This window comes from Bos mutus, chromosome 10 (assembly GCF_027580195.1).
Source record: "Bos mutus isolate GX-2022 chromosome 10, NWIPB_WYAK_1.1, whole genome shotgun sequence".
Lineage (NCBI taxonomy): Eukaryota > Metazoa > Chordata > Mammalia > Artiodactyla > Bovidae > Bos > Bos mutus.
The window spans coordinates 61,830,343-61,845,321 of record NC_091626.1 but is presented as its reverse complement, the minus strand read 5'-3'; the positions used below and the strand labels follow the sequence as shown (position 1 = coordinate 61,845,321).

Below are 14,979 nucleotides of genomic sequence, written 5' to 3'. Positions count from 1 at the left end.
AAACAACAATACTTTTATATTTTATGATATGACAGTGTACAAAGTATATTTGTGTTTGTTCAGGAGGTCTTGTCACTCCCATTATGCAGAGCAATAAACCGAGCCTGTAAGAGATTGACAAAAGATTCAAGAGGTTGATGTGTTCAGCCTATCCTGTGTGTGGAGTTGGGATGTACTTTGGTGGAGGAGGTCTGAGATTCCTCCTACTACAGTGGCTTTCAGCTCCACATGCAGAACCACATCCCCGTCCTCTGTAAATCTGCTTTACTTATGGCTGTCTCTAGAACCAGCAGCCCTCAAGTTCAAGGTCCAGTATTATTCATAGTAGCCTCCTTTTGGCTCTGTGGTCTCCTCATTATATTAACAGGTGGGGAAGCTGGTCATCACTCTGGTTGCACATTGTCTTAATGAGAAGAGAGTTGATGTGGGGACACCTTTGGAAGGTCCCTGGTGGACCTTGACATTATCCTGCCTGATGATGTTGAGGTGCTCAGCCACCAAAACACTGGGTATCCTAGTCAGGCCCGAAGAACAGAGATCTGGAGATGAGAATTTTATTCTGTGTGTATTTTTATAATTGTTTATTTACTGTTACACAGGCAATCTATGTTAAAAATCAAGAAATCAGTGTGTTTTAAGTAAAAACTCTAGGGATCACTCTGTTATATATATATATATATTTTTTTTTTTTAACTTTCCAAGAATTTATTTCCTGTCTAGAGGTGGAAAAGATGTTTTCAGTCATTGAGACTCCTTTGCTAGATTTGGAACGGCCTTGTTGCAGGTTAATTTATAGGAGACAGTAATGAGCTATGAGGATCATTCTGATAGAGAAAATCAAATTAACTTCATTATTTTCATATTGTTGCTTGATACAGATAATAACTTATTTATGTCTGCTACCATCCAAGACAAAATTTTATCGTCTTGGCTTTCTGTCTTCCTCTTTCTAATTGAATATCTGAGTATTTGTAATTTATTCCCAGCTTGGCTTAGGTCATACCAACCACGTTCGAGAACCAACCCTGGTAACAGTTCTGCAAGGGAAAAATGTTCGGCAGATCTCAGCTGGCCGCTGCCACAGTGCTGCATGGACAGCGCCGCCTGTCCCGCCAAGAGCACCAGGTGAGGGAGGAAATAGCTGTGCTCCAGCAACCTCTCTTTCACCCCAGCTGCACTGTCTGCTTGCCAGCTTCACACTGCATCCAGGCACCATTCTGAAGCCATCAGACCTTCCCCCACACAACCAAAGCACTCTTTGTGCTACAGCACTGCAGATACTTTCAAAGCAGGCAATTCTCCTACAGACTTCATTACATAGCAGTGCCTCTCTGCTCCCCAAAAGAAGAAAACATATTACTTAGACAAGCAAATTTATAATTTTAGAACAGCAATGAAGTATTTTTTGTATGTAAAAGTGATGAATTATAGCTTTCTAAGGCATGCTGTTAATAAAGATGAAAAGCCCTGAGACCACTTGTCGAATTCTCCACCCAAGTCAGTGGTTTGAAACATGATGTTGTGTATACATTGGCACAGCAGAAAAAAAAATTGTTACCATTTTACTCCAGTGATGGGATATTTCTATCTTTTGTGTGTTTTGCTTTTAATTTATTATGAAACCTTATAGATCTACAAAACATATAAAGAAAATTAAATGCATATCATTCCCCACAAGTGTAACCATTCCCTTAAGTATGATATTTATCATCCTATGCATTTCTTCATATTGGGCTACCTCTTTCATAAACCATCAAGTCCTCTCTGGTATCTGAGGCACTAGAATGTCCCTGAAGTGATCTTGTGCCTGAAAGCTGTTTTCCTATCCCTTTTTGGAGCCCCCTACTTCTTAGCCACAGGTCCTTGGGGAAAATTCCCCATACCGATTGTTTTCTCTTAGATACCCTTAGAGAACAAGGTAGGCCTGCCAAGTAGATTCCAAACAAGAATGTTCTAATAGAATGAGCAGTGCTGCTAGGCCACTGACAATTTCAGGTTCTCAGGGGCTTCTTCAGCTTCCATCAGGGTTTCCCTTCCACTTCGGGACAGAGACTAGACAGCATGGTGGCTAAAGGTTCAGACTCAAAAACCACATTGCTCAGGTTGAATCTGCCACTTGGGAGCTGGGTGACCCTGAGATTCAGTTTCCTTGTCTATAAAAAAAGCATAATAATAGCACCTATTGTAAAGAACTGCAGGAGTAAATGAATCAGTTCTTATGAAGCTCTTAGAACAGTGTCAGGCACATAGAAGTAGTCAGTAAATGTTTGTTTAGTTGCTAAGTCATGTGACTCTTTGCAACCCCCATGGACAGAGGGGGTCCATGTTAGCTTTAACTAATAGGAAAATACCTCTGAGAACTGAGGTGTACAAATGATTATTTGCAGGAAACTCGAATAAGTTGAGTATCTCATTCTTAGAGTTTTGTGCATTTCTGTAAGAGGATACCCATGGATACAGTCCTTGTAGTCTTTGCTTCTACAGAGCTTATTCTTTAGTATAAAACCTCCATGAATCATGGACTCATATCTTTCATTCTGTCATGTTAACTTTCTGTCAGAGCCCTAGTAAGTGTGGGAGGGGGTTCTGCTGAGTTGCCCATTTCCATTTTCCAGAACTTCCTCTCTGGTCCTGGTCCACACCTTGTGTTATTATGAAGATGTCAAGAATGAAATGTTATTGAATGTGAAAGAATGAATTTGGGTTTTTTGTTTTGTTTTGGGTTTGTATGTGTGTGTGTGAAGAAACTAAGTCCATAGGTAAATGGGAAAGTAAATTAAAGGAGAAAAAAGTAAGTTTCCATAATGATAAATAAAAAAGATGTTTTACAAACCAACACTAGTGCATCAAAAATTTAAGATGAATTGATGGATAGAGGAATTGATAAGTGATAAAGTATATATAGCAAAATATTAATTATAAGTGGTGGGAATGGGTGTTCCATTATATACTTGCAACTTCTGTATGTGTTTGAAATTTTTCAAAATGCTAAAAATGAAAACATTGCATTTTCCTTTACAATTGTGCATTTGTGTTCTGGGCAGGTGTGTCAGTGCCTCTGCAGCTGGGCCTGCCCGATACAGTGCCCCCAGTACGGGGCTCTGAGGGAGGTGAGCATTCACACTGCGAGGGCCAGGCTCCGGCTGCTTTACCATTTCTCTGACCTCATGTACTCATCCTGGAGGCTGCTGAACCTCAGCCCCAACAACCAGGTAACGCGCTGGCTTAGGAAGCAGTGCCTGTGCTGTGCTCACCACATCCCTGGGCCTTTTTTTCAGCCTTCAGATACTTCCTCCATGGCTAATGCTTTTAGCACCCAGGAGATCTAGAAAAGGCAACAATTCTGTTCTTATTTTATTGCTGGATTAAGGATGATCCAGATATAGGTTATCATGCTGTTGGACACAAAATGGTCTTCCTTCAGTGTTTTGGTTTGTCGAAAGTTCAAAGAAGTATGAATGACTAAACATGTGTTTTCTACAAACTGTAGTATATGATTTTAAAACTTAAGCACACAAAAGTGTTAATACCTCCGTCAAAGGGGTTGTATAAGTGAGTGTGAGAAACTCTGGAGCCTTCCTGCTGTCCTTACAAATGAACATACCCTGTGGAGGGGTAGTGGGGAGATAAAGTAAATTTGGCTGATGTGATTGTCTTTATAGAACAGTCTAGTAATTTAGAAAGAAAGAAAGCTGGCTATGTTTGTTTGTTTAATGTGTAGGCATGCCTGCCAAAATGTGTATTAGTTTGTAAAACTGTTAGTCAAAAATCCTTTTGGTAACCCAGTTATGAGTGTATGAGAGACATGAGAAATCATTGTTGGAAATAGATAATCAACGTGGCAACTGAATACTGTGCAGCACTAACAGAATGTTAGCATCCTGTTTATAGTTAATGAGAGAAATGTTTATGGTATAAATTGAAGTGAGAAAAACAGAAAATTTATATAAATAGTACAATCTTGAAAATGTGGAAAGGAAGGCAACTGGAAGGAAGTGAATGAAAGTGTTAATGGGGCCATCTCCATATGGTAATATTAGGGAATGATTTTATTTATGTGCTTATGTGTATGTCTTTTTCTGTATTTTAAAAATAATAATCATACTTTATCAGAAAAATATTTTGAATAAATTGCCAATAAGGGCTAATACCCAGATTTATGCTTTTAAAGTGCATTTCTAAAAGTGACATGTTACTTCTTTTAAGCCTTAGATTGTACCATTTCTGCTAAGCTTACTTTCTGTTACAGAATAGTACGTCTCATTATAATGCTGGAACATGGGGCATTGTGCAGGGACAGCTTCGGCCTTTGTTAGCCCCAAGAGTCTACACCCTCCCAATGGTGCGCTCTATAGGAAAAACCATGGTTCAAGGCAAAAACTATGGACCTCAAATTACTGTAAAGAGGATATCAACCAGGTTAGCACGCTATATGTGTACATTTCGTTAACGGGACTCACAACTGACTCATCTCTGTAACCTTAGCTTCCTCATTTGTAAAGTAGAATAGTAATAGTATTTTATGTCAGTACCCAGTGTAATTACAGTGAGCCTAGCACAGTGTTTGGCTGCTGTTAAGCTGGCCTGTTCCTTCACTGATGGGAGAATATCTTCAAGTGACATTTCTGGTGATTTGGGAGCATTATATTTTATTCTGTTTTCTCTTTCTTTTAAAGAGGACGGAAATGTAAGCCTATCTTTGTTCAAATAGCGAGACAAGTAGTTAAACTGAATGCCTCAGACCTCCGTCTGCCTTCCCGAGCTTGGAAGGTTAAGCTAGTTGGAGAAGGTGCTGATGACGCCGGAGGAGTGTTTGATGACACAATCACAGAGATGTGCCAGGTATATTCATGCAGTGTCCCCTGCTGAGTTGTCCACTTGGATGGTGGGTGTTTTACTATTTCCAGTGATGACTGTGGCATGTTTTTATAAATCTAAGCAATAATTCATTTGTGATGCTTACATAAAGCCATGCTATTAGTAATGTATATGTGAATTATTGCAAGGGTTTGTGAAATGCTTCGTGAAGATATGTTTCTGAGTTAGTGCCAGTGCTTGGCCATCTACCAATGACTTACCATCTGTTGTTCTGTATAGCAGACAGAGGAAACAGCAATGACACATATGTACACTTCTGTAACAGACAAATCCAGGACCACTCATGTGCTCCCATTTATTTTGGTGCTTTTAGAACAAAGAACAGCCAGGGTCCAAGGAAATTAGAAAAACAAATCTTAAGAGTTTGAACAAGTCCATATTTTAAGATCTACAGTCACAGTTTTGCTTCCAAATCAGCTCTGATCCTTCCAGCTTTGCCTCGTATCAGAATTTTTCTGATAAATCTGTATCTAAAATAATACTTGGTTATCATTTATTAAGTTTATTTGAATGTCACTATACCCTGCTCAGAGATACCCCAGCTCGGGCCCTGGATTGGCTTTTTCATCTTTATTCTGTGTACTGCAGGACATTTTTTCCATGGGGGAGTTCCTAAATTCATTTTAAGTTACAGCCACGAAAATAATTACAGAGACTGCTGTTTCTCATATAGTGTTATAAATTCCTCAATATTCTCTGTTCAACATGATCTTTAATGTTGATTGGTTCATTTTCTTGATACATTTAACTGCGTTTCTAAAGAAATTGTTCATTCTTCTACAGGAACTTGAAACTGGTATTGTGGACCTTCTTATACCATCTCCCAATGCTACCGCAGAAGTGGGTTACAATAGGGACAGGTAAGGGCAGTCAGCAAGTGTTACTGAATGTCTGCAGTAACAGTGCACATTTACTATATGCTAGGCACTGTTCTAAGTGTTGTACATGGATTATCCCATTGAATCTTCATTATAGCTCTAAGGAGTAGGAACTGTTACTGTTCTTTCACAGAGAGGAAACTGAGGCACTTACATCATGACTTGTTATTTATTATGAGACCAACTGAATTATAATATAGAGGAATAGAGGAAGTGCAGACTTGAAAATGAAACCAGACTTCTTTTGTATTTCTGAAGGCCCATGTGGCCTTCCCTCAATGAATTAAAATTCATTAAAACCTTTGAAATGCTATCCAGTCACAGCAATTTGTATTTGCAATCATGTATTGTTCCTGTATTTGTCAAATTTTGAATTTTGGATCCTGCTTCGTGGACTTTTTTTTTTTTTTAACTTTACAATATTGTATTGGTTTTGCCATATATCAAAATGAATCTGCCACAGGTATACATGTAAAGGATAAATGATTTTAGGAAATAGGGCATCTTTGAGCAGGTAGCTTAAGGACTAATGAGCATTCACTCACCCTTTTTATGGTTCTTCAAAGTAATTCAAAATATGGTCCCTGTGCCATCTAGAACAATAGCAGTAGGCCATAGGTCACTATTGAACACCTGAAATGTGGTTAAAGGAGCTGAAGAACTGAATTTTAAATTTTATTTAATTAACTTAAATAGCTGCATGTGGCTAATGACTGCCATATTGGACAGCACAGGTCTAGACTAATGCTTTAGCTGTTTGATAACTTGTTTATAATAGAAATGAGGACAACTTTGTTTGAAGTATTTCCTTTAATTCTGCAGGTTCCTTTTTAATCCTTCTGCCTGCCTTGATGAACACTTAATGCAGTTTAAGTTCTTAGGAATCTTAATGGGGGTTGCCATTCGCACAAAGAAGCCTCTGGACCTCCACTTGGCCCCTCTGGTGTGGAAGCAGCTCTGCTGTGTTCCACTCACCCTGGAAGACCTGGAAGAGGTGGATCTGCTCTACGTGCAGACTCTCAACAGCATTCTTCACATTGAAGACAGTGGGATTACTGAGGAGAGTTTCCATGAGGTAAATCCTGGCTGGTCCATGTTTCTGCTGGTGTTGATGAGAATTTTCCTGTGTAAAACTCAGATATAGCCTTCTGCTTGCTGTCCAGCTGACCCATGCCGTATACCATTGCTACACTTAGCAGTTCAACCTAGAAGTTTAAATAGCTGCTAACAGAGTCAGCTCCAGGAGTCAGCTCCAGCACTCAGCTTCTGCTCCTTCCCCTTTAATCCATTCTCTCTGCTTGTTAGAGTGAAGGACAGAGAGAACCCAGGAGGCCTGGGATAGCCAGAGTTCATCAAACCTGGTTTGGAGACTGATTCAACTGCATTTTTAATGAAAACCAGATGAGTCAGCACTCCCTGCTCATCAAGTAGCCCAGCAGTCCCCGACCTTTTTGGTACCCACCAGGGACTGATTTCGTAGAAGACAATTTTTCCATGGATAGGGGTAGACAGGGGGTGATTTGGGGATGATTTAAGCACATTGCATTTATTATGCACTCTATTTCTATTATTATTACATCAGCTCTACCTCAGATCATCAGGCATTAGATCCTAAAAGTTGGGAACCCCTGAAGTAGCCTAATCAGCTATCTCATTTGCCTTGTCTTCATCCATAAGATTTCTGATGCTGTTGATGTTCTGCTGTATTTGTGTGTAACATACTTTTTGTGGTCATTTCTACTATGGAGTAAAAATTCTTCTTTCTTCTATTCATAGATGATTCCTCTTGATTCTTTTGTTGGCCAAAGCGCTGATGGCAAAATGGTTCCTATAATCCCTGGTGGAAATAGTATCCCACTCACGTTTTCTAATAGGAAAGAATATGTGGAGAGGGCCATTGAATATCGACTTCATGAAATGGACCGACAGGTGAGAGGTTCACATGAGAGATTTGAGAGCTTTGCTTTTTGGTGTATGAGTTCATGGTGTTGATTAATCTGTATCTATATTTCAGTCCCTATTCAGAGACTTTTCAGGCCATATCTCAGGGTCTGCTCTTTACTCAAAGCCTTAGGTGAGCCCTGAATTGGCCAGTGTTTGGCTTGGAGGCCAAGCCCTCGGCCAGGCCTTCAGAACCCACCTTCTTATTCTCACTCTTCCTCAGTCTTCTTTGTCTTCATGTCTTACTGCCCCCCAGCCCAGTGTCCTGCTCCAGCTCAGTCAGGGTCTCTGTGAATGAATTCCTGAAGGCTGGCCTTGTGATCCCATGAGGGCCTCTTTCCTCTAGGTCTGTAACTGTGCAGATCTTTTTTGTCACCTAGAAATTCCTCAAGCTATCACATACTTCTGAATTGTAGACTAAGAATTAGGCTGCAGAGTTTGGGTCTTCTTTCTTTAATTAGCGTGTGAGACATTGAATGAAGAGTGTATTTTTTATATCTAACTTATATATCCTTGTTCTGTGCTGATGTGTAGTAAGCATTTAGTAAATGATGGGAGTATGATAAGTGACCTTAGAAATGAATACTGTGTCCCAAAGCGGTGATTTTGGTTATATAGTCCTTTGTAGCCAATTCAGTAATACCTTATTTGCAGAGATGTTGGGCTTTTCTCAAGAGTTGGATTCAGGGTCTGAGGCTGTGTAGTACTTTGAATTATATATATTCTATACTCTTCACTCCTGGTTCCTTCTTCGACTCTGGCTTTGGGCCAAGTCTAGTCAGAAAACTATACCCCTTAGCTTAGTAAGGGTGGATCCTGTCAGCAATGTTGTTTACACAGTCAGGGCTTAGGATTTGTCTCTAGTGCTTAAAGATGCTTATTCCTTATAGACTGAATAACTGACCATAAATTCCCTGGTCACTTCCAACATGCCAGATGTGGTAGCATCCCCCTACATGTGCAGTTTTCCCCATAGTTACTCGATGGGGAGATAGAAATTACTATCACCATTTCAGAAATGAATGCACGGAGTCCAGAGAAATGAAGTAATGTGCCCAAGGCAAAGCCACGATCACAAACCAGGTTTAACTATGGTATCCAGGCTCTTGTGCTGACCTTTCCTATAAAGGCCAGATTGACCTGTTCTCCAGCAGCTGTGCTCTGCTCTGCCCTGGCTTTGTTCCTTTCTTGATAACAATGCCGCCTTCCTCTTTCACTTCCTCCGTGTCTCTTAGAACCCCGTGTTCTTCCTATAGCTGTCCCAGTTGTTCCCCATTCAAGCAGCCATCCATGTACCTCAGCTTGTTTTTTGGCACATTTTGGCTGGGGCATTCCCTTTTCTGTCAGCAGAGACTGTCTTTATTGCCCGTTCATTCCTTAGCCCTGGGCATGACAGCCTTACACAATCATAACTCCATGGCCTTCCTCAAGATGTGGCTTCTGAGGTTCTCTGGTTTGGCAGATGATTCTGAACTGACCAAGAGTAGAGGAGTTATTTATGAAACAAACCTTGAACAGTGGTAGGTCTCTGTTTAGAGTATGCTCTATTGTATAACCTTGGAGTAGTTTCGCCAAACAGACTGTGTAGGCAGCCTCTGACCGCACCCCTTCGGCACTCCTCAACTGATCTGTTCTCTGCACTGTGCTAACAAAAGCTAACTACCCAATCATTACAGACTCGTTTAAAATACCTATAATAATCATGTGAGCAGCAATTATTTGCCTTATTTTTTCAGATGAGAAAATTAAAAGAAGTGGTGGGGCTGGGATTCAGGACCCATCTCCTAATTAAATTCTCTATCCTTTTTACTGCCTTCCTATGAAAGGACTTCTCAGTTTTACTTTCTTCTTTGTACTTTTCTAACTTTTTTTTTTTTAAATTAGCACAAATGATTTTTACAAAAAGAATATAACTATTCTCAAAAGAAAATATAAATTACAAAGACAGTAGAAGCCCTAGACACATCCTCCAAAAGCTGCTTACCCTGGTGAGAAGATGAAGTATTCCACAGAGCAGTTTTAACAGCCTGTGGCCATGTGTGGTTAGGAGTGTGAGTGGGTGGGGTTGGCATTAGAAGGGCCCCCGTGGGCTAGAGTTTTGTGGGGCTGGGAAGGTGGGCCCCTGAATTGACTTGACCTGGGACAAGAAAGAATGTATGAATCCCACAAGCAGGGAGAAACTCTAACAAAGGGTCAGAGGCAAGAAGGTTGGATCGTGTGCAGTCATACCAGTTCTGAGGGACAAGTAGAGGGCCTGGGAGCAGATGAGCAACATGAGGTGCCCGACCCGATTGGGTCCACCATGGGTGCCCAGTCTGCACACAGATGTTGAATGAACAACCTCTCCTGGGAGCAGGTGGCTGCAGTCCGAGAAGGAATGTCCTGGATCGTCCCTGTGCCGCTGTTGTCCCTCCTCACAGCAAAGCAGCTGGAGCAGATGGTGTGTGGGATGCCTGAGATCTCCGTAGAAGTCTTGAAGAAAGTGGTACGGTACCGGGAGGTGGATGAGCAGCATCAGCTGGTGCAGTGGTTCTGGCACACACTGGAGGAGTTCTCCAACGAGGAGCGTGTGCTTTTCATGAGGTTTGTGTCTGGAAGATCTCGACTACCAGCCAACACTGCTGATATTTCTCAGAGATTTCAAATCATGAAGGTTGATAGGGTAAGTAAGATATTTTTTCTTTCTGGTAATGTCTGCCTTTGTTGCTTCCTTGTTGCTTGCATGTTGGGCTTCAAGTAGGCCTGCCAATTCAGGATTAATGCTTGGAATTTCCAGATTTTTTTTTCTTTTTAATCAAGCAGGAAAAACTTGTTTAGAAACATCTCGTAACTTCAATTTAAAAAAAATAGTCCTACATGGATGTAGAAAACACACCACAACCAACAACCTTCACTGAATCTTCCAGTATCTTCCTGAATGAAAGCCAAGCTTGGCAGAAGGGCCATCATTGTTACCTCTGCATTGTATTTCCTGTGCCTTTTCATCATGTGACTTCTGCACTGGGACACGGTCTTGTTTATTTGTTTTCACCAAGATACTAACCATTAACTGGAGCACGTGCTCCAGGAAGAACATGACAACACGGGGAGCAGCAGTAACATGCTCTGCGGCTACGTGTGTGGTGTGCATCACGGAACAGGCAGTGCGGCTTCTCTGCAGCCTCATGAAAGGCCCCTGCTGTAGAGCACCAGCCCAGCTGCCGTTATGACAGATGGCTCAGGAATAAAACGGCTTAGAGCCTTAAATGCATGCTGCTGCCAGAGTCATCTTTCTTTCTCAGGCACCCATCTGACCATGCCACTCTTCTTTTACACTGTTCAGGGCCCCCTTGTGTTGATTCCAGGACAAACGCTGACCACCTTAGCGGCCTTAAACACCTCCACAGTCTGGCCTCTGCCCTGCTTTCTGAGATCACCTCTTGACACTTAACTATTTCTGGCCATTACAGCTGCTTGCCTTTCTCCTGATAGACCACACTGTTTTTTTGGTTAGTTGTTTTTGTTGTTGTTGTTGTTGGGGGGTGGGGGCAGTTATTGGCCACACCACATGGCTTGTGAGATGTCAGTTCTTCAACCAGGGATTGAATCTGGGCCATGACAGTGAAAGCCCGGGATCCTAACCACTAGGCCACCAGAGAACTTCCAAGACCACCCATGGACACTGTTTTTAAATGTCCATTCCTTTGTGTAGGCTTTTGCCTCTGCTTTAGAAAGTTCTTTTCCTATTCCTTTTCCATGTATACCTGTCAAGCACTTATTTATCCTTTAAGCCCAATACCAATGTCATCTCCTCCAAGAAGATGCTTTCCTATGCCTCCTAACTATTCCTTAGGGCAGACTTAGATCTCCTTATGTCCATCTCCTGGACACTTAGTACATCCCTCAAGCCCAACATTAAGTTAGAGGTGTCTGTGTCCCCTCTTTTCTCCTTCTCAACCCCCCAAAAGCTGGGCAGTCCTCTGAGCTGGGCCCATAGTGTTTATTCCAGAAACAGCAAGGAAAATAGGACCTCGTTACAAGGGCCTATCCCATCAGTTTCATCAAGTTTCAGTATCAGCCTTTCTGGTATTTTTCCAGTAACTACCCCTTGAAAGTTGCTGTAGTCAAAGCTGGCCCTCTCCTGCTGCCTCCTGAGGCTGCCTGCCTGGGCTCTACTCCTATGCTAGGCTTGCTGGAGAGGCCTCACACAGGAAAGGCTATGAAAAGAGCTTTCCCATGAATTTTCTACATGACTTGCCAGAAACTAAAAGCTGTGAATCTATTTTGTTGCTTCAGAGAGGAGGAAATGGTTTGCTTCTATTCAGTTCTGGAAAAGAGCCTTGCCTTATATCTGTTCTGGGCTACCCTGCCATCCCAGGAGTTACTCCACTAAACATCCCTGCCTGGAAAGTTTTATCCTCAGGAAACTGACCACTATTGGTCTTTCCTTTGTGACTTTTAAACCATTTTTCCAGTTTCCAGATCAGAGCCACCTGTTGACACTCCCCTTTAGTGTCTTTGTGGATTGTGGTTTTTCTGCATTTGTCATTGGCTCTGGCACAGCTGAGCTTCTGGGCCTTCCATCTCCCACTTCTTAGAAATGCACTCACCTGATCGAGTTCCAAAAAGGAGGGCTGGTTTCCAGGAGTTCAGTGAGAAAGAGAGGGCAGATTCTTTTTTTGAAACTTTTTTTAAATTATAAAAACAGTATATATCATTCTGTCATTATAGATAGTTTGGAAAACAGTTGTGTTTGCAGGGCAGAACAGTGTTTTCAGGGAGAGACAGGAACCCTGTCCCTCTAGTGGTATCCATTTTCACTTTTGTGTAATTCCTCAAGCATACACATTTTTGCATGACATGTTTGGAACTTTATATAAATTGTATTTATATTCACCTAATAATCTATCCCCAGCACTTTTCTGTCTTGCTACTAAGCATCATAATTATTGTTTTAAATAACTGTATCACCATCAGTTAAAGAGGTGGGCTGGGGTTTCATTAACTGCTCCTTCCTCATCAGAGCGGTGGTGGGATGGCAGGCAAAGGGTGCAGAAGGCTCACTAGGAGGACAGTGAGGGGAGGAGTGTGGTGACTCCCTCAGAGTTGTTCCTTCCATTTCACTGGCTCTGTTGGCGCATATCCATAGCAGCTTCAAGTTTGCACCCTCTGGTGAAAGGGAGTGAACTCTGTTGCTCTGTGGCAGGCACCATGTGAAGCATGTTCTCCCAAGTACCCTACCAGGCAGGGCTCATTCTTATGTCACACGGGAGGGCCTTCGAAGAATGAGGAGAGGGAAGAAGCATCTTCACCAAAAGCTAGGTGGCCACAGGACACCAGAGCCTGCGCTCTCCCTACCACGGCCAAGCCTCTGCTTGCTCTCCGGGTGGCCATGCAGTCAGTCCTGTTCGTGGAGTCCACCTGCAGGCAGGGAGAAATGCTCTCCTGCCTTGGGGACGGTGGTTATGAGTAGCGCTGCTCCCCACCCGCCCCTGCCATGACCCCCTAATGCTGCAGTCACAGCTCTGGGTCTCTCTCTCCACAGCCTTACGACAGTCTGCCTACCTCACAGACCTGCTTCTTCCAGCTGAGACTGCCCCCCTACTCTAGCCAGCTGGTCATGGCTGAGCGCCTGCGCTACGCCATCAACAACTGCCGATCAATCGACATGGACAACTACATGCTCTCGCGAAACGTGGACAACGCTGAGGGCTCCGACACTGACTACTGACTACCGAGGGTGCCATCACCCCTTTCTTCTCGATAATGTTCACTTCCAGTTTAATGTTGATACACTTTTATGGTAACTACATAGATGTTTTAGGAACATAAACCGACGTTATAAACAGTGGCCACATTTAGTTACTCTAAAGATAACAAAGATTAGATGTTTTTATTTTTCTGTGATTGTACAAAAAAAAAGACAAAGTGCTCTCAGTCAGGTTTTTCCCTCCATACTTTTGGTCACTTTTGATAAGTTTGCATGGAACCATTTTGGTGCATTTTTAGTTGGGAATGGTACATTTTTGTAAACCCGCCCAGTGAACATGGAATTGTACATTGTGTATAATTGTTCATTAGAAAGGACAGTTTTACATGAATATTCATATATTTATTTTGTTTTAATTTGAATTGCCTGTGCAGGGTTCCTTATGCAGAGAAATAAAGCTGATTCAGGAATTAGTGCATGGGCTGCTTTTGTTATTGGAGCTTTGATGAAGGGAGAGTAAGCTTTCAGGTTTCATTCTGACAGCTTTTTGATCCATCAGAAGCAGTCCTTCACACCGGACTTTGCTTGGAAATGACAGGGCACAGGCCCATGTGGGTATAGCAGCCCGAGATGAAAGCTTCTATCCATTGGTTCTGTCATCCTCAGCCTCTCCCTGGGTTCCCTCATCACAGGCCCTTGTGTCAGCCACTTGGCCTGTACTTTGCACCACCCTTCCACTGCCTCCAGAGTTGGCTTAAAGTGTGACACACTCATAGGAGCCTTTCTTAAACAGCCCAGGATACCTGGTACAGGATACAGCTCTACTCAGTTCTGACACACACACCCCCCCCCGACCCCCGCCACCCCCCCCACCCCCCCCCCGCCACATACTGCCCTTTGAGGAACCAGTGGAAACAGTGATGGAATTAATGAACAGGGCAGTTTACAGTACATGTCATCTACTCTGGAAGGTGGCCAGGTGGGCACTTACGTGAATGAGTGACCATGTGAATGTGTGAATTAACATGAGAACTGAGGAGTGGCTTTTATGTCCTTGAATGATGGTAGGGAGTTATTTGGGGGACTGGGGAAAAGATTACACCCTTGGTGCTTAAACGCAGCCCTTGAAGGCCCTGGGCTATATGCTCATTTGCTCAGGCATGTCAGAATGAGCATGTAGTTCTGGGAGAACGGGCCATCTGGAGAGCAGCTGTGAAGGCTCTGGGAGTGGGAACAGGGAGCAGGCACAGCCTTCAGGTGGCTTGTCTCTTTCATCCATTAGAAGTTCATGCCCCACTATACTTCCAGTGTACTTCATGAACAAGGTCAAGGTTGACAGCCTGCTCAAATGAGGTGCCAGACAGCGAGCTTTTCAAGTACTTGCTTTCCACAAAGTAGGTAAAATGCATGTGTTTGCAAAAAGAAATTGGAAGGAAAATGTGGTTTTGCTTGCCAAGATAATGTGGTGCATGGATATTTCCCAGTGAATATGCCTAATAATATTTAGAAGGATGACATTTTAGTTTTATGGAAAAGAGACTTCAGTTGGAATTGTGTCTCAGGAGGAGACCATAGCTTCCAGGGTCTGGGTCT

At 42.5% G+C, this 14,979-nt stretch overlaps 1 protein-coding gene across 1 annotated transcript in view; it reads left to right on the top strand.

Moving 5' to 3' along the window:
• The window catches only part of HERC1 (HECT and RLD domain containing E3 ubiquitin protein ligase family member 1), a 212,340-nt gene extending 198,481 nt beyond the window's left edge, over positions 1 to 13,859 (top strand). Inside the window, 10 exon segments of the mRNA XM_070378058.1 lie at positions 987 to 1,125; positions 3,045 to 3,090; positions 3,092 to 3,212; positions 4,250 to 4,419; positions 4,677 to 4,842; positions 5,662 to 5,738; positions 6,579 to 6,831; positions 7,533 to 7,685; positions 10,054 to 10,359; positions 13,222 to 13,859. Coding sequence (XP_070234159.1) covers positions 987 to 1,125; positions 3,045 to 3,090; positions 3,092 to 3,212; positions 4,250 to 4,419; positions 4,677 to 4,842; positions 5,662 to 5,738; positions 6,579 to 6,831; positions 7,533 to 7,685; positions 10,054 to 10,359; positions 13,222 to 13,407 — 1,617 coding nt within the window. The 3' untranslated portion in view covers positions 13,408 to 13,859.
• Positions 13,860 to 14,979: the final 1,120 nt, after the last annotated feature.